Source organism: Rhinopithecus roxellana, chromosome 16 (genome assembly GCF_007565055.1).
Source record: "Rhinopithecus roxellana isolate Shanxi Qingling chromosome 16, ASM756505v1, whole genome shotgun sequence".
In the NCBI taxonomy this organism is placed as follows: domain Eukaryota; kingdom Metazoa; phylum Chordata; class Mammalia; order Primates; family Cercopithecidae; genus Rhinopithecus; species Rhinopithecus roxellana.
In genome coordinates, this window is record NC_044564.1 from 115,518,193 (window position 1) to 115,539,506 (window position 21,314).

General features: G+C 49.3%; 1 protein-coding gene across 17 annotated transcripts in view; it reads left to right on the forward strand.

Moving 5' to 3' along the window:
* The window catches only part of ZNF618 (zinc finger protein 618), a 177,798-nt gene that overhangs the window by 120,591 nt on the left and 35,893 nt on the right, over positions 1 to 21,314 (forward strand). For 6 of the 17 annotated variants that reach the window (XM_030920008.1, XM_030920011.1, XM_030920009.1 and 3 more), the window contains exons 4-11: positions 1,215 to 1,310; positions 4,904 to 4,981; positions 5,498 to 5,536; positions 9,678 to 9,767; positions 10,667 to 10,702; positions 10,799 to 10,876; positions 18,127 to 18,186; positions 18,711 to 18,800. In XM_030920008.1, the coding sequence (XP_030775868.1) occupies positions 1,215 to 1,310; positions 4,904 to 4,981; positions 5,498 to 5,536; positions 9,678 to 9,767; positions 10,667 to 10,702; positions 10,799 to 10,876; positions 18,127 to 18,186; positions 18,711 to 18,800 (567 nt within the window). The remainder of the gene's footprint in view (positions 1 to 1,214; positions 1,311 to 4,903; positions 4,982 to 5,497; positions 5,537 to 9,677; positions 9,768 to 10,666; positions 10,703 to 10,798; positions 10,877 to 18,126; positions 18,187 to 18,710; positions 18,801 to 21,314) is intronic. The other 11 variants (XM_030920013.1, XM_030920016.1, XM_030920022.1 and 8 more) reach the window with 5 other exon arrangements.

Genomic DNA, 21,314 nt, shown 5'->3' on the forward strand with positions numbered 1-21,314 from the left:
CTTCTCCTTCTTCTTTCTTCCTCTTCCTCTTCCTTCTTCTTTCTTCTTCTTTTTTCTTCCTTCTTTCTTTTTTTTTGAGATAGGGTCTTACTCTGTTGCCCAGGCTAGAGTGCAGTGGCATGATCGGCATGATCACAGCTCACTGCAGCCTTGACCTCCAGGTCTCAAGTGTTCCTCTCACCTCAGCCTCCCAAGTAGCTGGGACTACAGGTGCGCTCCACCATGCCCAGCTAATTTTTGTATTTTCTGTAGAGATGGGGGTCTTGCCCAGGCTAGTCTTGAACTCATGAACTCAAGTGATCTGCCTGCCTTGGCCTCCCAAAATGCTGAGATGCACCGCGCACAGCCCACAAGCACCATTTCTTCATGGTGCTTTCCAAGAGGCTAGTTTTGTGGCTTGGGAGCAAATCAGATCTGACCGACCTCTGGTGCTATGCGTTGCCCCTCTGGTTCTCACTTTCCTCACCTGAAAAATGGGGATAATAATCACCTTTACCTGCTGTAATTGTGAGGATGAACTTAGCTGGTGTGAGAAGCCCCTGAGCCAGGACCCTGAGCCCACTAGCTGGCTACGTGAATTGGGTGAGATGCTGCACACAGCTGCCCTAGCCTCTGCTTCCTTACCCATGCAGTGGGGCAGAGGTCAGTCTGCATGGAAAGATTGCAGATGAAGTGAACCCAGACAGGCGGTGATGGTGACAGCCATGGTTCATAGAGGAAAAAAGTGGCTGGGATGAACAGAAGAGGGAGCGTGCTGGGCAGGGAGTCAGGCATCGGGGCTGGGGACTGTCTGAGCTGAGTCCCCAAGAAGGCCCTCCTTGCCCCACTACATCAGTTTGGGTCTGTGGTGGCCACAGGCCGGGGGATACATGGGCACTGCACCCGTGGGGCACATCTCCTTGGAGGGTCATTTTGCTGGAGGGTTTTTGGGTAGAAATTGTGTGTTCTAATCATGTGATGAATCAGAATACAGAGAAAATACAAAACTGAATTCAGGGAGCTGTTGGCCCATGGCTGCTATATTCTGCCGTGCCGTGCGCCAGCCTCCCTGGGGAACACGTGGATGCCCCTTGGCCAGCACAGGGTTTTTAATGAAGAGGTAGGCAGTGTGATCTTGTCCACACTTCTCAAAGTGCAGCCAACTTCGCCCCTTCCCTAACCTTCTAGGCATTCTCCAACTTTAAGGGCTCTTTCTGATTTCTTACGTAATTCAGATGGAAAAGCGCCCGAAGGCAGCCCCCACGGTGGATCTGTGCGAAGCCGGTATTCAGGGACCTGGATTTTTGACCAAGCATTGAGATATGCATCTGGTACGTGATGGCCAAGGGGTAGTGCCTGATCCGGGGCCAGTATGGGTGGGGGCACAGCTGGACACAGCCATCAGCTACAGACTGAGTAAGCAGGCCCTGCTAGCATCTCAGGGTCAAGAGGGGCCACCCTCTTCATCCCCTGTCCTGGCTACACATGAGCAAATCTAAGCCTGCCCTGGGACCCTGGACTCCAGTACTGGACTACTGGAGGGATGATAGAGCACGTGGAAATCTGGACGCCTAGAATGTCCAGAGCATTTTGGCAGCACTTCCTATGGGCCACAACTCTGAAACAGGCCTAGGGGACAAAAGGGTTCCAAGCCAAATGTGTTTGGGAGACCCTGGGTTAAACAGTAGTTGACCTCTCTCCCTGCAGGACTTCGCAGGGCCTGCGGCTGCTCCTGTACACTGGCCTCCCCAGGACGGGCCACGCCACGAGGTCTCCCTCATGCGCACTTGGCCATGGTCTTCTTTTTCCTGGGGTGCATTCAGGAAGTTGGGTTCCAAAGAATAAACTTTGGAAAATGCTGCCAGTAATAGCAGCTGACCTGTATCATGTGCCTGCTGTGGACCAGGCCCTGTGCTAAGGAGCCACCATGTTGTCCCTCACAACCCATCCCCGCAAGGGGTGAACAGTGTTACAGAGAGGAAACCTGAGGTGTGGGTCGTTCCATGACTTGTCCAGGGCTCCCTCTGCTGGGATGTGGTGAGCCAGGGTTTGCACCCAGGTTTGCTGGCATCGCTGCACTGAGGGCTGCCACTCTGGTAAACTCTCCCCATGCCCCACCTCTCACCTTTCTGGCCCCATCACATAGGGGAACCTGAAGCCCAGAGTCAGGCTGAGCAAGGCACAGGTGGGGTCCTGGGCTTTAGGCTGAGTGAGAGGCAGGCGGGGCCCTGGGCTTTAGGCTGAGCGAGGAGCAGGCGGGGCCCTGGGTTTTAGGCTGAGCGAGGGGCAGGCGGGGCCGTGGGTTTTATGCTGCATGAGGGGCAGGCTCAGGGTTCCTCCTGCCAGCACACAGTGCTCAGTCCAGAGACTCCGTGTTCCAGACAGGCTGTCTTACTCTGCATTGGGGGTTAGGAGCCAGCTGAGGAGAGGCTGAGGAGCCATCATGCCCCCATTGATTCCGTCTGTGGAGTGATACCTGCAGTCAAGGCTGCATGTGCCCTCAGCTCTCCCACAGCTTGGGGTAAACTCCATACTGCCTGCCAGTCAGGACTTGGCTTGGCTGTAAACAGTATCTACTCCACTGACTTGGGCCCCCCACTGCAGTTAGGCTAGGGTCCTGCCTCTGTGCCCCCAGGCCCTGCACTTGCTGCCCTAACGCCATCATCCTGCATTGTCCCTGTGCCAGCTGGCCTGTCTGCTCCCTATTAGAGAGAGGACAGGGAGCACACCTTGCTCATTGCTGGGGCCTCAGTGCCCGGCACGTTGCAGGCACTCGTAAATTCTTCACTGGTTGAAAGGGAATTGGCAGAAACTGCTAAAGAGTGGGTGGAGGCAGCAGGAAGAGAGTTGGAGGCATTATTACTCAGTGACAGATGAGTACAACAGCAAGACACCATGGATTTATGGAGCCCTCGCTGTGTGCCAATCACAGGGCTAAATACAAAGAAATATGCAATCTGATCTTTGCCCTCCATGTGATTGTATTTTTCCCTGCGTGACAAGGGTAATACACATACAAACCACTAAATAACAGACTACTAAATCCCACGCTGGCGTTGGGATGACAGCGGCCCCTGGAGTGACCCACAGTAGTACCCATGGCACCGGCTCCTGTTCCTCAGTACCTGTGGTGTGCCAGCCGGTTCACACGATGAACCTCGTTGATACGGACCTCAGTCATGAATTGTAGGAATCGGAGTCCGGTGTTGCAGGTGGGGAAACAGAGGCTCAGACAGGTAAAGGGATGTGTCCGAGATCGAACAGAAGGCAAGCTTGTACAACCCACGGCCCGTGACCGCATGTGGCCCAGGATGGCTTTGAATGCGGCCCAACACAGAGTTGTAAATTTTCTTAAAACTTTTATGAGTTTTTTTTGTGATTTGTGATTTGTGTATTTTTTTTTTTTTTTTTTTTTTTTTTTTTTTGCTCATCAGCCATCGTTTGTGTTAATGTATTTTATGTGTGCCCCAAGACAATTCTTCTTCTGGTGTGACCCAGGGAAACCAAAAGGTTGGACCCCCCCTGAGCTAAGGGATAACAGAGCTGAACTAGGCTTCAGACTCCACATCCAGTGCTCTTCTGCCTTCACCTTGTGCCTCGGGTACACACCCAGGAAATGGGCCTCTGCTTCCAGGCAAGACTAAGGGAGTAGGAGTTAATGATCTTCACCTTCATGGGGAGGGTCTGGTCTTGTGCTGGGAACACTGTTCATGCAAACTCAGTCTTCACACCAACACGCTTGAATCATCCACATTTTTCCCAGGAGGAAATTGAGGCCCAGCCAGTAAATGGCAGAGTTAAGACTCTTATCCCAGGTCTGCCTCTCCCATCCCCAGATGCTGGGTACCAGAATTTCCTGGGGACCTTGGAATAGGCAAGTCCCCACCCCAGCCACTCTAGATTGCTAAGCCTGGAGTGGGCCAGGGCCTCTGCATTTGTCCACAATCCCGGCTGTTCTGTTAGGAAGAGCAAGGCCTGGGCCCAGGTGGCATCAGGCCTTCATGAGGGCTGATTTAGGAGGGGGAGCAGGCAGGGTCTCTGCCCCTGGGGTCCCTGCCAGGCTGGATCTGAGGGGCTCTTCTTGGCTTCCTGCCATGGGCCTTTGCTCTGGCCTTTACATGGGCAGGCTCATCTTTTAACCTCTCTGCAGTGCCCACTAGGAGCTCAGCCAGTTCAGCCTCCCTGCTTCTGGGAGAAGGGCCTGGCAAGGGGCTGTGGGGGTTAGAGGCAGGCATTTACACCGTGTTGGTCTCTGTGTGTCTGAGGGAACAAGGCAACCCCTCAGCGGATGTTGGGGGGTCCTCTCCTTGCCGAGCATGTCTATAGCAGGGCTGGGCACTTCCTACAGGGAGTAAAGGGCCACCCTACGAGGTAGGTACATGTGGTCCCATTCTGCAGATCAGCAGACCGAGGCTGCATGCACCTAAGGAAATTACCAAGGTCATGCTGCTGGTAAGTGACAGAACAGGGACAGGGACCCAGGTGTGTCTGATTCAGTCTGTCTTAATCTGTATCCCATTCTGGCAAGGAAAAGGGGTCGCTGGAAATTACAGTAATGCAATGAAGTGATGATTTCCTTGTGTGGATGCAATGTATTCCTTTCAGAGCACTTTTACGTTCATCTCCTTTTTCTCCTCAAGGTGTAGGGCTGAGAATTAGCTGAAGAAGTTACCTTCTCCATCTTACAGATTTGGAAACTGAGGCCCAGAGATGGTGGGGTGCCTTTCCCAAGAGAGTGGGAGGCAAACCTGGATCTAGACCCAGGCCTACTGACTCCTAGCTCGGTGCTGCCTCCTTGCCAGGGACCAACCATCTCTGCCCCTGGGACAGAGAGTTAGCCACACTTGTAGGCATCGCCTGTGGGTCCTGGGACCTTGTGGTCACAGAGGTTGGGTGACCAGTCCTTTCCTCTTCTGTTTTCCAGGGTCTTATGAATGTGGAATCTGTGGCAAGAAGTACAAGTATTACAACTGCTTCCAGACCCACGTGCGGGCACACCGAGGTGAGAGGAGTATCCCTGGGGCAGAGCCCAGGGGCCGCCCCTCCCACTATCTGTCTGTTTCCCACTTGGGCCCCTCGTGGGTGACCCCAGAGGCCCTGACAACTCCAGCCTTTCCCATTCTCCTCCCACTTTCATCAGTAGGACAGGGTGCCAGGCAGAAGAAGGGAGACTCCACAGGACACACTAGGCCTGCACCCCAGGGCTCCCCCTGCTCCCCACGGGCGTCACACCTCCCAGGACATCTCATCACTGCTCGGTGTCAGTGGCTCCCACAGGGCACGTGCTGGGGTCAGTGCATGTGTTCCTCATGACAAGCTTGGGAGTTGGAGACAGGAGGGATGGCATCTGTTTCCCCCAGAGCCTGGCAGACAGGGAGGAGAGGCTGACATCAGGGGCCCGGGGCGGGACTGTGAGCTCGTCCTTGTGGCTTCCATGTTCTCTCTTGTGTTTGGTGCTGGCCCTATCATTGGCCCGGTAGCCTCACCCCCCTCCCCCCCTCTCTCTCTCTCTTTGCAGACACTGAAGCCACCTCAGGGGAGGGAGCCTCCCAAAGCAGTGAGTACTTTTTCCTCCCATGGGCTGCTGAGGGGCGAGGGCTTGGGGTGGGACAAAGAGGAGCTGCTCGTTCCCTCCCCCAGAACTGTTCCAGGTGGCCTCTGAGAGACACAGTGCTGGGGTCCAAGCTTTGGGGCCAGCCCATCCTTACAAAACCACAACACAGTGCCTCAGAGCAGCCCTTCCCAAAGCGTACTCCGTGGCAAGCTCATTCTGGGAAGGTTACTGGTGTTCTGTCCGTGACAATTTCTCCAGCCGAGTAACTTTGGGAGACCTTGAGTTTCACTAAGGTGAGCAGGTTTCTTTCTTGTGGACATTTCCAGCTCTTCATTGACAGACACAGCCGTGCCTCTCCCATGGATGCCCAGGATATGCAGTTTCTTGTGTTCTTTTGACTCTCACCCGTGACTCTGGGGCTTTGTAGCTGACTTTTGGGAAACACTGCTTTGGAAAGTTTTCTCCTGAGCCCCCACAGCCAGGGGCACTAATTGCTTATTGGTGATTTGCCCTGGGGTGCCATATCCCAGCACCTGGGGTGGCACAGGGCTTTGACATCTGCAACAGCACTACTGCTCACAGGCCCTGCTTGCCATTCCTCCAGTTCTAGACCCCAAGCACCTGGTAAGCGAGCAGCCGGGCTGGTGTAGACTAGGATGGAGTCTCCCCACCCAATAATACGAAGCTTCAGAAGTCACAGTTCCACCTGTAGGTATGTTGCCAACAGAAATGTGTGCATATCTGCTGTATGCTAACTAGAATGTTCTTAGCACACTATTCCTAACAAACTAGAAACCCCCAAATGCCCAGTGCTCATTGAATGGATAAGTCTAGTGACACAGAAGACTACTGTACAGTAGTGAGAATGAACAATTTATAGCTATACACAGCAACATGGATGACGCACAAACAATGGTGAGCAAAAGAGGCCAGGCATAAACAGGGTTCATCCTCTAAGATTGTGCGTAGAGAAAGGGCAAAAGCAGCTAAAACTGACTATTGCCGGTAGAAGTCAGAAGAGCGGTTCCCCTGGGGAAGGGGCTTCTGGGTTCTGTTTTTTGAGCTGGGTGTCGGTTACATGGGTGGTTTCGGTTTGTGGAAATTGAACAAGCTGTACACTTAGCGTTTGTACACTTTTCTACACCCGGGGTTAGCAACATTTTTCTGTAGACGACCAGATGGTAAGTATTTTAGACTTCATAGGCCAGACGTCTCCGTCACAAGTGTTCAGCCCTGCCCTTGTAGTGGGAACGTGCCAGGAAAAGAGATAATATGTAAATGAATTCCTTACCAAAACAGATGGTGGGCAGGATTTGGCCCACAGACTGTTGCGTGCCAATCCCCGTTCTATGGATTTGTTACACCACACCATCATAAAAAAAGATTTTTAACATAATAAATAAACATTACCACCCCCTGCCCAACAAACCCCCAAACCAGAGCAGTTTGAAGAGGTGCCGATGGCTGAAAAAGGATTTTAACTGGCCTGGGTCCCAACAGCATTTCTTCTAAGGCACGTTCCCATCCACTCCATTTGGATTCTTGTGCCAAAGGAGAAGCCAGCATGTTCCGGAGAGGAATCTGAGGTCCAGGTTGGCTAGACACCTGCCACAGGACCCCAGCTGGGAGGAGGTGGGAGCTGGGCCCTCCTCCTCCAGCCCCGCCTATCCTGCCCCAGCCCCAGTCCTAGCCCCAGCCCCAGCCTGGCCCTTGGCTCCCGTCTCCCTCAATAGCTCCATTCTTTTCCGGCTCCCATGGACTGACTGCGGTCAGCCACACATTTAAAGAACTTCCCTATTTATCTTTCCTTCCTCAGCTATTCTGGGCCCCTGGCTTCTCCAGCAGCCCCTCAATGATCTGTTGTGTTCCGTCTGGCTTCCGTTGTCCGCAGGCTTGCTGGCTGCTGAGGGTTCTATAGCAGGGGTATTTTTAGTCCCTCCATCACTTTTCCCTTCCTCCCTGTGGAGTTTCCTCCCCGTGGCCATTTCGCACTGTTTTATTCTCAGTCCTGCAGCCCTGCCCTGACCCAGACTGGCAGCTCCTGCTTAGAATGCCTGGCCTCTGCTTTGCAGGAGCCTGGTCGTGGAGTCATGGAGCCAAAAGGGCCCAAATGAGAATATTGAGTCCAGCCCACCCATTCTGCAGATGAGGACACTAAGTCCCAGAGAGGGGGAGCCATACAGCTTGTGAGTAGTGGAGGCAGGCCTAGAAATGAGGTCTCACACGTTCTCTTAACAGTTCTAGGACTTTTCACTTATTTATTAGGAAAATAGTACAGTCATACATAGAAGCATAAAGACATGTTCACTCACCCATCTGTCCACTAAGGAATAAAAGATTAGCCCCTCATGCTACTGTCACATAGGTATTTGTGACAGTATTAGGTCACATTTGGCAAGCATCAGATCCTGTATTTGGGTTCTGGGGGACAGGAGAGGGACCAGGAGAGAGTTCCCCGAGCCCAGTACTGATTTGCGGCTTATTCAGACAGAGAAGGGCCACTTGCCCTGACTCAGCCTTAGCTTGGAGTTAGTGAATGTTTGAAGCCTAGCTCTCCCTCCCCCGTCCACCACCGCCACTGGGCAGCCTTGAGCATACCACCAAGCCTCCCTGTGCCTGGGGAGGTGGGATTGATAGGCCCTCCCTGCATCAGCCCAAGGAACACACACGTGAGGTCTGTGCCAGTGCAAACTTTAGAGTGTGCCGTTGTGGAGGGGGTCATGTCTTGTGTCCAACTTCAGATGTTGGGTAGACCCGGGGGATCATCCAAACTCTGACCCCATGTTAATTATCTATTGCTGTGTAACAGATGTCCTTAAAACTTAATGACTGGAAACAACAAGCTTTGATTATCCCTCAGTTTCTAGGGTCAAGAATTTGGATATGGCTTTGCTGGGTCCTCTGGCTCTGGGTCTTTTCCTGGCTGCAGGCAAGGACTTGGCCAGGGCTGTGGTCTCATCTCAAGGCTTGACTGGAGAAAGAGCTGCTTTTAAACTCACTCGCGTGGTTGTTAGCAGGGTTAACAACCCTGCTAGGGTTCTGTCCTTCCCAGGCCCTTAGACTGAGGGCCTCACTGGCTGTTCACCAGAGGCTGCCCTCAGCTCCTGGTCACCTGGGTCTCTCATGGGATCTCTCTCATGCTGCCCACCATCTGCTGCCACCTGTCCACTTGCTTGTCTCTACCCAGCCTCCCTGACCAGCTGGCCCTCACCCCTCACTTCATCCTCTTATGGCAGCTCACAACCCAGAGGCCAGCAGGTGTGAGCCAGAGAGAGAAGGTATGCTTGAAACAGAAGTCTGTCTTTTGTAAGCTACCCTCAGAAGGGATATGCAGTCAGTTTCACTGCATTCTGTTCATTAGAAGTCAGTTACCAGGTCTAGCCCAGACTCACAGGGAAGGGGTGATGTAGGGCATGAGGATCAAGAGGCAAGGAGCCCTGGGTGCTGTCCCCAAGGCTGCTCATCACAGGCCCTCCCGGCAGTGCCCTTGGGGCATGTCCCTTCTGATCCTCAGTTTCCTCGTGTGTAAAATGAGAGACTGCTTCCTCCCTCTGTGGCAAGAACGGAGGAGATGGAGGGGAAGAGCCTGGCCTGCTGCCCTGGTTGCTGTACCACCTGGGCATGGGCGCTGCAGTGATTGTTATTCTCACAGAGCTTCTGCAAAGAGTGTGCCAGACCATTTAGGAACCAGGCCCCAAGGAACTCAGCTCACCTAGGGCAGGTTTGGGGGTTGGTTTTGGAGTCACTTCTGGGCTCCCAGTCACCTTGTGTGGTCTGGATCTCCACAGAGGACCCCTGACACCCCAGCCTACATCCTGTGGACCCAGGAGGCAATACAGGGCTGGCTTGGGGTGGAGGGTGGGGCCAGCACTGAGGCAGGAGCTTCATCCTCCTGCATATCGGAGAGGAGAAGCTGGGTGTTCCAGAGGGTAGGCGGTGCCATCCCCTTCCGTGGTCCAGAAGATTTGGGCAGTGCCAAGGTGTAGAGACTGGCTCAGGAACTGATTCTCCATGGGGTCATTCAGTTGGGGCCAGACTGGGCTAGTTTCATCTTTGGTTTCTGAGATGATCTGGCCAGAAAAACCCCACCCCACATGACTGAAGCCCTGGTAACCAACCAGGTGTATGTTTTCATCCCATGCAGACAATTTCAGGTACACGTGTGACATCTGCGGGAAGAAGTACAAATACTACAGCTGTTTCCAAGAGCACCGAGACCTGCACGCAGTGGATGGTGAGTCAGGCCCCTCACTCGCTGGGGTCATGCCAAGAAGTGCCCTTCCGCAGAGACACCAGCCTCCAGCCCTCCCCACCTCCCTCCTCCCTCTTACCCAGAAAAAGGCCAGGCAGTACTCAGAACCATGAGGGGGATGACCAGCCCTGGAGGATTCTGGGGGCGGGAACGTCACCATCATATTCCACATGACTTCTATTTAGGTTAACCCAAGTGAAATTGCCATTTTTATAGGTCAAAATTAGTCGAATATTGGAATTTCATATCGAGTCATTTTATAGTTTCATATTGAGCATTTTTATGTTCTGATGAAATTAAACCGGTTTTAAAAAACGAATGATGGCCTTTTAGCATCTTAGATTATACAATTAGAAATTAGAACAATACAGTTAACACATTTTTGAGTCTTAAAAATCCTAGAAAGAGGGCCTTAGACCTTGGAAGGGCCTTGGGGGTTCCCTGTCTAGCCCCACACCCTCAGCCCATCTCAAGCTGTGACAACCAGGCCCACCACCTGTTACTACTGGCCCGTCCCTTTTCTCACCTCCTCTTTCTCTCTCCTCCTGATCTCTTCCTCTTTTCTCCTGCCCTGGCCCCTTGAAGCCATGCTGGCAATCAGAAACAGATCCAGGCAAACTGTCTGCCTGCACCATGGGTGGATGTCCATCCCAGTGAGGACGAGGGATTGAGGCCCAGGCTGTGTCCTGGTTGGGATGTATCCTCGTGTTGTCCTGGTTTTGGGGGGCTTCCACAGTGGCCAGGGCAGCCCTCCTGGGCCCCAAGGCAAACCCATGGGGATAGGGGCTGGGAGCGGCAGCAGAGGCTGCTCTGGGCAGGGACTAACAGGGCTCCTGTTTGCTTCTTTCCTTCTGCGGCTGCTGCCTTCCGCCCGGGCGCAGTATTTAGTGTGGAAGGGGCCCCCGAGAACCGGGCAGGTAAGTCCTTGGGGCTGCTCATCACCTCCTCTGTCCCTGGCTGGGCTCCTGAGACCTGGGGGACCAGGGTGCTGAGAGCCATATGTTCTCCCACAGACCCCTTCGACCAAGGTGTTGTGGCCACTGACGAAGTGAAGGAGGAGCCCCCGGAGCCATTCCAGAAAATCGGGCCAAGTATGCGGGATTCCCTCTGGGCACAAGGGCTGGGTGGGGGCTGGCCAAGGGAAGCAGGGCTCAGTCTCACTGCTAGGGCAGGGGTAGCAGTGCGTGGCATCACTTAACGGCAGCAATGGTGCCCACGTGTCAGTTGGGCCAGTCAGTGTTAGGACTGGAGCTTTCGAGGAGCCGCAGGGCAGCACAGGGTCAAGATCAGAGCAGTGAAGGCAGCCAGGATGGGACGGAGTCCTGGCGCTACTGCTTACAGGCTTGGTGTCCTCACGGTCTGTTAGCCATCCTGAACCTCAGCCTCCCCACGCGTGGAGTGAGGATGACATTTCCCCACAGGTTTGTTGGGGGATTAAATGAGATCCTGGATGTGAACCACTTGTTAGCACAGTGCCTGGTACATAGTAGGTGCTCGGAAAATAACACATCATAGTCACCTGAAGGGGCCTCTCAGTGAATGAGCTGTCCAGGGCAACCACAGGTAGATACTCTGTCTCTGTCCCAGGACACCCCCTGAGGGCAGGAGCCACACACGTCTGGCCTGTTTTCGATAAACTTGTATTGAGTGTTGTGGGCACAGAGCAGGGTGCAGGACATGTGTAGTCCTGCCCTTGGGTAGTTCAGATGGGGCTTTGGGGGTGGGGACAGCAGATCATTGAACAGTTACAACACAGCTTGCAGGGAGTTGTGGGAGACCTGAGGGAATGCTGGAAGCTTTCGGGTGGGGATGAGGGTAGGAGATGAGTCCCGGCATCCCATGTGAAGGCAGGAGAGCCCTGCTGGTCCCAGAAATTGATGATGGCTTCAGGTCTTACAGAGCCTTGAATGCTAGCAGGCAGCATCCCCAGGTGAATGAGCCAGAGAGTTTACTAAGTGGAGAAGGGACTTGATCCGATTTGCATTTTAGGAAGCCTGGTTTTGCTGCTGGGAGGAAGGTGGATTGGGAGGGGCTGGGTGGCCAGCCTAGGGCAGGTGCTGGGGGACCACAAGTGAGTGAAACTTGTCCTTTCCAGCCGTTCAGGAATTGCCATACCTGCTATTTATCTCTTTGTTTTCTGTACCTCACTTACTACCCAGCAAGAAGAGACCTTTATGGTCTCTGCTTCCTTCCTGTAAGGATCTAAGGCAGCTTGTAAAAATATACACAAAATCAGAACGAGCAGATGAGGATATCTGAGTGAAGGAAAATCAGAGGAGCTGAAACACTTAAGTTGGATACGTTCCTCGGGCAGAACTTGATCCCAGCTCTTGGAAGGGGTTGGGTGTGTCCCCTCCCCCTTCCCCCAAATGCTTTTTCTTCCTCATCCCTTGTCCATGTGGTCATGGGATGATTCTTTGCTTTCTTCTTAACTCTTCTGAAAGCGTTCGGGAAACTGAAGATGAGATCATGTCTATAAAGTGGTTAGCACAGTGCTTGTCACATGCATAGTAAACACTCGATAAACAGGAGCATAAAAATCATCTTAAAGATGAAGAATATGGCCGGGCGCGGTGGCTCACACCTGTAGTCCCAGCACTTTGGAAGGCCGAGATGGGCAGATCACCTGAGGTTGGGAGTTCAAGACCAGCCTGGCCAATATGGCAAAACCCCATCACTACTAAAATTAGCCAGGCGTGGTTATGCATGCCTATAGCCCCAGCTACTTGGGATGCTGAGGCAAGAGAATCACGTGAACCCGGAGGCAGAGGTTGCATTGAACCGAGATCACACCACTGCACTCCAGCCTGGGTGACAGAGTGAGACTCCGTCTCAAAAAAAAAAAAAAAAAGCATATGATGAAACCCTTAGCGCTCAAATACAGGAAGTTAGACCCTGCAGGGGAAACACAAAAGTGAATCAGGCATATTTGCAGCATTCAAAGAATTCACGCTGGGCGCGGTGGCTCTCACCTGTAATCCCAGCAATTTGGGAGGCCAAGGCGGGTGAATGACAAGGTCAGGAGATGGAGACCATCCTGGCCAACATGGTGAAACCCCGTCTCTACTAAAATACAAAAAATTAGCCGGCCATGGTGGCGGGCGCCTGTAGTTCCAGCTACTCAGGAGGCTGAGGCAGGAGAATCGCTTGAGCCCAGGAGGTAGAGCTTGCAGTGAGCCAAGATCGCACCACTGTACTCCAGCCTGGTGACAGAGCAAGACTCCCATCTCAAAAAAGAATTCAAAAGAATTCATAGTCTGGTGGGAGAGACATTCATAGACAGATATAGGACAGGAACAGAGGATCTGTGACCTCCCCGTTCAGTATCTATGCAGGATCTGGCAGTGGTCCCAGTGTACTGCTGCTCTTCCAACCGTATCATTATCCTTAGGAAAATGGGCTTTGAAATCAGACAGGCCTGGGTTAGAATGCTGTCGTCACCAGCTTACTAGCTCCTTACCCCTTGTGAGCATCCCATAAGTTGGGAACAAGCACATCTCTGAATTTTTCAGTGCTGTTGGAGCACACACACAGAATGTCTCGCCGAGCACCTGGCTCATATCCAAGGTGTAGTAAGTGAGACATGTTACTAAGAAAGAGTCAAGGGCAAGAGTTTTAGAGCCAACCCAAACAGGACTCCCAGCTCGACCCTTAACAGCTGCATGATGTCCTACCAGTTTTCTAATCTGTCTAATCCATAGTTTCTCTACCTCTAAATGGGCTGATGACAATAAAACTCACCTTTCAGGATTGTCATGGGGCTTAGATGAGATTATATTTGTAAAAGAATTAGCTTAGTCCTTACACATGCGTGCAAAGCATTAAATAAGTGGTACCTGTTAATTACCCAGGAAGATGCAGAACAAGATGAAGCGTGTTCTCTGTATCTGTAACTAAGTCTGACGGACAGCCAATGCAAGGACCTGGGAGGAATTACCACAAATTATTAGGAGTGTAGAACTGCATTGAGAATATCAGACTAGGTCTGGCTGCCAGTGTGCTCCCAGCTGGACTGAATGGAGCTGAGATTGCTGGCGTGGTGTGAGACCATCCCTTGCTGCCACTCAGGAGCTGCCTCGTGAGACAAAAATGTTGCTTCTTCGGCTTCTGCTACGTATAAGCAGGCCAATGCCACAGAACGCTAAAAATGATTAGCCAGTAGAGGCACCACGTATTCTGAAGGGACTGATTGCCTGAGTAAAGCTCTGTAGTCAGAGGAAGAAGAAACACCCCGGCAGGAGTGAGTGCTGGGAAGTACACCTTTCACATCAGCATCAGCTGAGCACATTAGAGAATTAGGTACTTAGGTTGGAAGAAGCCCAGGCAATGACAGAGCAGAGAATCCTGCTAGAAAAGGGAGAGTTGGTCCAAGAAGCCTTGTGGGTTTAACTTGCTCTTCGTCTGCAGATCCAAGAATTACTTCCATGATAATGGACAGAGGGAGAATCAAGGAAAACTCATTTGTGTGGTCTGTTGAAACAGAGTAAGTCTGGAGTCATGTATGGGTTACTTGATTTTTATGCCTGAATAAGGAAGAGTCACTTGAATAGTTAAAATGAGAGAACTATGTAAATTCCATATAACAAGAAAAAGAGAATTTAAGAGACTCAGAGAAGAGCACACCTCTGAAAATGATCTACCACAAAATCTAGAAGACCATTCTGTTTGACAACCTTCATCTCTTATAAGAAAATGTGACCTGTCTTACAAGTCCACTTAGGCTGCCACAACAAAATATTGTGGACTGGGTGGTCTGAACAATTTATCTCTTACAGTTCTGGAAGCTGGAAAGCCTGAGATCAAGGTGCCAGCATGGCAGGCTTCTGTTGAGGGCTCTCCTCCTGGCTTGCAGATGGCCACCATATGTCTGGACATGATGGTGAAAGAGAGAGAGAGCAAGCTTTCTGTCCTGTCTTCTAATAAGGGCACTAATCCCATGGTGAGGACCCTACCCTTATGACCTCATCTAACCCTGCTTACCTCCCAAAGGCCCCATCTCTACATGCTATCATATTAGGAGTTAGAGTTTCCATGTATGAATTTGAGGATGAGGGCACAGTTCGGTCCATAGCATGACCCCTGTGAAAAAGGAGCCGGAGTTGTATGGTGAAAAAGCAACAGAATAAGAAGGCAAAGAGAGAGGAGTAAGACGAGGAAGGATTTCAGGGAAGCAGAAAATGTAATAACAGAATTAAAAACTACATTCTATGAAGTAAAGAGCTGAGTTTATCTGCAAAATTGGAATTAGTGATGTGAAGGATGAACTTGAACAGATGAAGATAATGAGAGGAAAATATGATAAGCAGGGAGAACAGGGAGCCAGTTTCAGATAATTGATGTTATAGTACCAGTGGCCAGAAACAGTGCTCCTAAGATCTAATGGAAGAAAAATTTGCTCAGCTAAAGGAAGACCTGTATATGCAGATTTAATAGGCTCATCATGCATCAGATAGATTCAGTATAAAGAGACCTGTACCTACATAGATCTCAGTGACTTTTTAAAACTATAAAGGGGGAAAAAAAAAAAACCTGTATAAGCTTTCAGGCATAAAAAAGCAAGTTACCTATACATGAATTCAAGGTGGACTTGACTCAGACTTCTCTGCAATACTAAATCTTAGAAGATAATGGATCAGATTTGAAGGGAAAAGGTTGTAATCTAAGAATTTTATATCTAGACAAACTGTGGTTTGTGTGTAAAGAGAAAAGCAAGGGCTTAAAAACATACTTTTTTTTTCTATGTACCCATCTTCACAAAATTATTTGAAGATATACTCTGATGAACTAAGTCATAGAGTACATTTAAAGACTCAATTGTGAGAAATTCATAGTATAAGAGGAACTGTGAGTAGTAAAACAAGATAAACTAGAAATTAGTTTAAAATGTTCCAAATCCGGTTATACAATTGCAGAAGGCAGATTATTCTAAAATATTTAAGATGAGGTTTTTTTTTTTTTTTTTTTTAAAGGAAGAAGGAATTGGTGAGGGCTACAGTAAAGTAGGTTAAGCCTTCCTAGTCATAGTGTGACTCCAGACCAGCAAATCAGCATTCCTGGAAGTTTATTAGAAATGTATATTCTTAGGGCCTACTCCAGACCTACAGGATCAAAATTTCTGGGGTGGAACCCAGCAATCTGTGTTGTAACAGTCTTTCTAGATGATTCTTTGATGTGCGAAAGTTTGAGAAACACTGGGTTAAACTACCTTTCTCAGTGGTGATAGACTGAAAAGTGTCATTTCCCACTTGACTATTAACAATTAGAGAAATATATAATTGTCTAAAACAATAGACAGTCTTGGAAATTAATGGAATATCGGAGAATAATGGAAAAATAAAGAGTTCATATATAAAACAACTGGGAATTAAGGCAGCAATCAGAAAGGGTGGAGCATGATTGTAAAACCAAATCAATTATAGCAATAAAAGCAAATGGCATAATCTCCTTTATTAGAAGGCAAAACTTGTCAGGTTGATTTAAAATAATCCAATTGTTAATGGTTTATTAGAGACATTAGAGACAAGGTTAATTCCTTATCTTTACTCTGCACTTGAGCTTCTCTTTCCTACTTCCAGAACTAGATTAAATTCCCTATCATGGATTTTTATAGCACTGCATATGTCTGCTTGAGAGCACTTACTGTGGATGGAGTTTTAAATTTGAGTGACTCTTTGATTTTTTTTATCTCCTTTTGTTAGACTGCAAACTCCTTGAAGGCAGGAACTTTGCCTGTTTTGCTTAGCATTTTGTGCCAGCACTTAGCACAGTATCTGTTTAATGAATGACAGTACGAGAAAATGTTGGGACATGTCTTTACGTACATGTAAACAAATAGAAATCAGGATCTGACAAATTAATTATCAAATTATGCCACACAAACTAATAAAATGGAATAATTAAATGTTACAGCGTGAGTTCTTAAATTTTCCCATGCATCAGAATTTTCTGGAGGGCTTGTTAAAACACGGATTGCTGGACCCAACACCTATAACTTTTTTTTTTTCAGTAGGTCTTAGGTGATTCCTAAGAATTTGCATTTCTAACGGGTTCCCAGGTGATACTGATGTTGCTGGTCCAGGGACTGCACTTTGAGAAGCACTGTGTTGGAAATAGTTTTATGTTACTAAATACAGTTCACAGTGAAGATTTTGATCCCATGAACCTTTAGGTATCAAACAACATTGTTTCCAAATATACAAAATAAATTTAGAAATACAGTGAAGTGGAAAGATTTATCACAATATTTAGTCCTTGACAGAGCAAGTAGACAAATAAGGTTGTATAGAATTTAAATAATGTGTTTAATACAGTTGATCTAATAACTGTGAATCCTGCAAAGAGCAAATAACTTACTATTTCCAATGTTTATGAATCAGTTACAAAAAGTATTTAACTACTAAAAATTCTATAGCGGGAGAGAAAAACTATAAACAGACTAATAGACCAATTAAGAAAAAATTAATTTTAACATGTATAACAAAATGTTGATATCCTTAATCTACAAAGAGTTTAGTGATTTCATAAATGTCAATATACCTGTAGAAATGCTGGCTGTAAACACAAAAGGAAACTCACAAAAGAAAAACGATAGTTAATTAAACATGAAAAATAAATCAATTTCCTTAGAAATCAAAGAAATGGAAAATAAAATCAGCAGTGTAATATAGTTCTTCTCATCGGATAGGCAGAATTTAAGAAGATGATAATACTTAATGCTGGCTGTAGTGTGCATAAACGGTCATTTTCACACCTTTCTGATTGGGATGATGGTGCTATGGTTATCAAAGGCCTTAAAAATACATACCCTTTCCCTCTCTTGAATTTTTCCCCAGGAAATAATGTGCAAAGATTATATGGAATAGCCTTTATTTTGTGATAATGTGTAAAATTAATGGGTAAATGTGGAAAATTTTCTACAAAAACGTGAGTCACAACATTTTTTTTTTAATAGGGAAAAAATTTTGAAACAATCGCAATGTCCCTTGGTATAGAGGACTGGCTCAGCAAATTCCAAAGTCCAGGGGGAACCATGCAGCCAATAAATGCAGTAGAGATCAATATTTATTGATTCGGCAAGATGTCCACAAAGTAATGTCGATTGAATACACCAGATTACAAAGAGGATATTGATCAGGACTGGCTAATTCAGGGCTCACAGGAGCCAGACAGGTGGTATCAGTGAGAGAAGCACACCCCAGATGAAACAGAATGAAGAGTGGGAACCAGGGCACCCTCCCCCAAGGGAGTAGATGCTGCTCTTTGGGAGTTACAGATGATTGAAATTTCTCTTTAGTTTTTATTTTGTATTTGTATTTATCAGTATTTTATAATTTTCCCCCAGTGAACAATATTACATCAGACATTTTTAAGAAGAAAGAAGTTAGGCAGTGCCAAAAGAGAGGTAAAGATAAAAGTCGGGTGGGACTTGAGAGGAAGAAGTGACCGCTGCTGCCAGTGGGTGGGGGGTGCTTGGGGGGAGGGAAGGTTCTGGAGATGAGGGGGACCCTGGGTGTGGCCACTGCAGAGGGCAGGGCTTGTAGAGGGGCTGATGAAGAGGTTGGTGTTGGAGGTCAGCACATTTCTTGAGCACCGGGGCTGGGGTGGAGCAATGTGCCAGGTACTGTTCTAAGCACTTGCCATCTAAATTTAATCCTCACAGCAATCCTACAAGGTGGTCCTATTATGACCTCCGTTTTATAGATATGAAAACTGAGGCACAGAGAGGTTAAGAGACTTGCCCGAGGTTACCCAGCTCGAAATGTCTGAGCTGGGACTGGAATAGGGGTCTTCTAACTCTAGAGTCAGAATTGATTCCAGTTGATGGTCCCAGAATGGGGAGGAGTTTTTTGGGGGGTGGGAGCACGCTGATGCTTCTTGGTGGGGGCCAGTTGCCCATTCTTACACCTTCGTTTCCTTCCTGGACAGAAACTGGCAATTACACCTGTGAATTCTGCGGGAAACAGTACAAGTACTACACTCCCTACCAGGAGCATGTGGCCTTACACGCCCCCATCAGTGAGTACCTCCTCCCGGTGGGGATGGGGATTGGGGGGCTGGGGACAGGGTGGGCCAACCATTGGCCAGGCCTCTGGAATTTGGCTAGGAAATGGTGAAAGCAAGGTGAGCTCAGTTCTGGGTCAGTCTTTAGGTGTTAAGTCTGACCTAGGGCCACCTGTCTACAGTGGCTGGCATAGCTGAGAAGTCCCCCTCTTAACCCAGAACAGAGTCCGAGCCCTCCCTCAGCAGACTCAGAGTCCTGTGCCCATGTAATTGGGGTAAGGAGGGTGGACATCACTTGTCCAAGTCCTGCTGTGGCCCTCTTCTAGGTGCCCCCACATCATGAGATTTATGAATCTCTACCCCCAAAGCCAGTGCACCGTGATACAGCTTCAGTCTAAACAGATGCAGGAAGGAGCCCAGGCTAGGGGCATGGTTAACTGGACAGGAAAGCTCCCTCTTGGCCTTGATGGTGGGAAGCTGAGGAGGTGGCAGGAACCCTGAGCTAGGAGTCAAGCCCTGGCTGTTAATCCCAGCTGAGTCCCAGGCCTGCTTGTGACACGGGGCAGGCCCCATCCCGACCCTGGACCACCATCTCCCACTCTGACCAGGAAAGGAAAGAGCTCTAAGGGCCCTTCCCACAGGGACATCCTGGCCTTCTATCCTCCTGGTGCCCATGAGCCTACCTTGCTGATTTCCCACCTCCTTTTCTGGATATTAGAGGGGTCACCATCCTTGGATCCCTGAGTGTATGAGCTAGGGGGCCCATCAGCCTCCCTTCCCCTTCATGTACAGGTGCGGAAACCAAAGTCTGATGGGGGCGGGGCTTGTGCAGTCTCAGGGCAGAAGGGCTGGATGTTTAGCAACATTTTGGGGAGTGTTACTGGTTTTGTTTCTCACAGCAGAGCTGTGGGGATACCACTCCCCATTCTGTGGATGGGAAGACTTAAGTCCAAACAGAGAAGGAGGGTTTATAGAAGGTCACTGGGGGCTGAAGCCCCTTATAGTCTGGGAAGGCCCGAGTCCTTCCTGAAGCCCTGCTGTTGGCATACCAAGGGTATTGGATAGGGAGGGAGAAGTATTCAGAGCCTGAAGGGTGGTGCAGGTAGCTTCCCCAGGAATTCCTCCCCTCTGGGCAGAGTGGCAGGGGCTGAGGGGTCTCCCCGTGGGCGAGAACTCCAGTCCCAAAGTCGAGCACTGGGCTGAGATTCTCATCTCTGCTTGCCCCTCACTGCTCTGTGATCTTGTGCCTGTTGCTCTCCTTCTGTGGGCTCCAGTTTCCCATCTGTGAAAGCTCTTTAAGGTCTTTTGAGCCCAGGATCTGGATTATAGACATCTCTGACATGAGGTACCTGCTATGGCCCCACTAGAAGAATTCATTCCACCTCCCAGCGTGGGCCGTATGGGTCTTTCAGTACCCACCGTAGAGCCAGATCTTGTGTGGGGAGAGAGGATGCAGGATTCCACTGGGTAGGCACCGACTGTCCAGTTGACCCACTTGTGGTGCTGATGCCCAGACAGCAGGGCTATGGTCGGGCTTGAACACCATGGCCTGCGCCCCTCTGGGGATCCAGCTTTCCATAAGCAGGTACAGGGCAGCCATGTCTGTGTTCTCCAGTGAAGCAGCAACTGCCCTGCTGCCTGGTGCCCAGACTGGATGCTACCCAGAATGCACTTTCAGTGAGGTGTTAGCTACAAGCGCAGACTATAACCTTGGGTTCAGCCTTTGGAGACTATCTTCAGTGCTTCCTGGGACAAGTTGAGTAAGGCCATGGAGTTAGTAAGATGGGGAACTTGGCTTTGAATTCCAGCAGGCAAGCTCTAAGCCCATACTCAACCATGAAGCTATCCTACATCCCATGTCAGATGGTACAGCAGAAAGGGGTGTGTCTCTTGCCCCCTAAGAGATGTACCACCCTGACAGCCTGGTGCATCTCTCCTGAAGGGCTGTCTACTTTTCTTTCTCTCTTCCTCATTTTCTTTTGCTTTCTGTTATGAACTCTCTTTCTTTCTGTATCTGCTTGTTGAATGAATCTCTCTGTTACCCACTGAAGTCTGGGAACTCAGGGGTCATCTGTGTTTAAAATACAGCATGAGAGGTTTAGCCTGGATTCAACAGAGAATTATTTATCCAAGGCTGACCAAGAGATAGGTCCTGCAGTGGCCTCTGTCTGGTTCTAGAGATTTGTGTGCCAATGGACTCCTTGTGGAGGCAGAGATGGATTTGAGGGCTTCATCAGGTGGTTTCCAGGGCTAGGGCTTGATTCCCTGGGTCTAGTGAGTGTCCCTATAAGGACATAGGCTCACTGTGGAAGAATTTCTTAGAATTAGTGTCATAGAATCTGTGTTCTTTTATGTCTGACTTCTTTCTCAGCAGAATGTTTTTAAGATTCATATTTTAACATATCGTATGTATCAGTTGTTCATGCTTTTTTACTTCTGAGCAATGTTCTATTGTATGAAAATACCATTTGTTAGCCATTTACCTATTAATTTGGGTTGTTTCCAGCTTCAGGCTATTACAAATAAAGC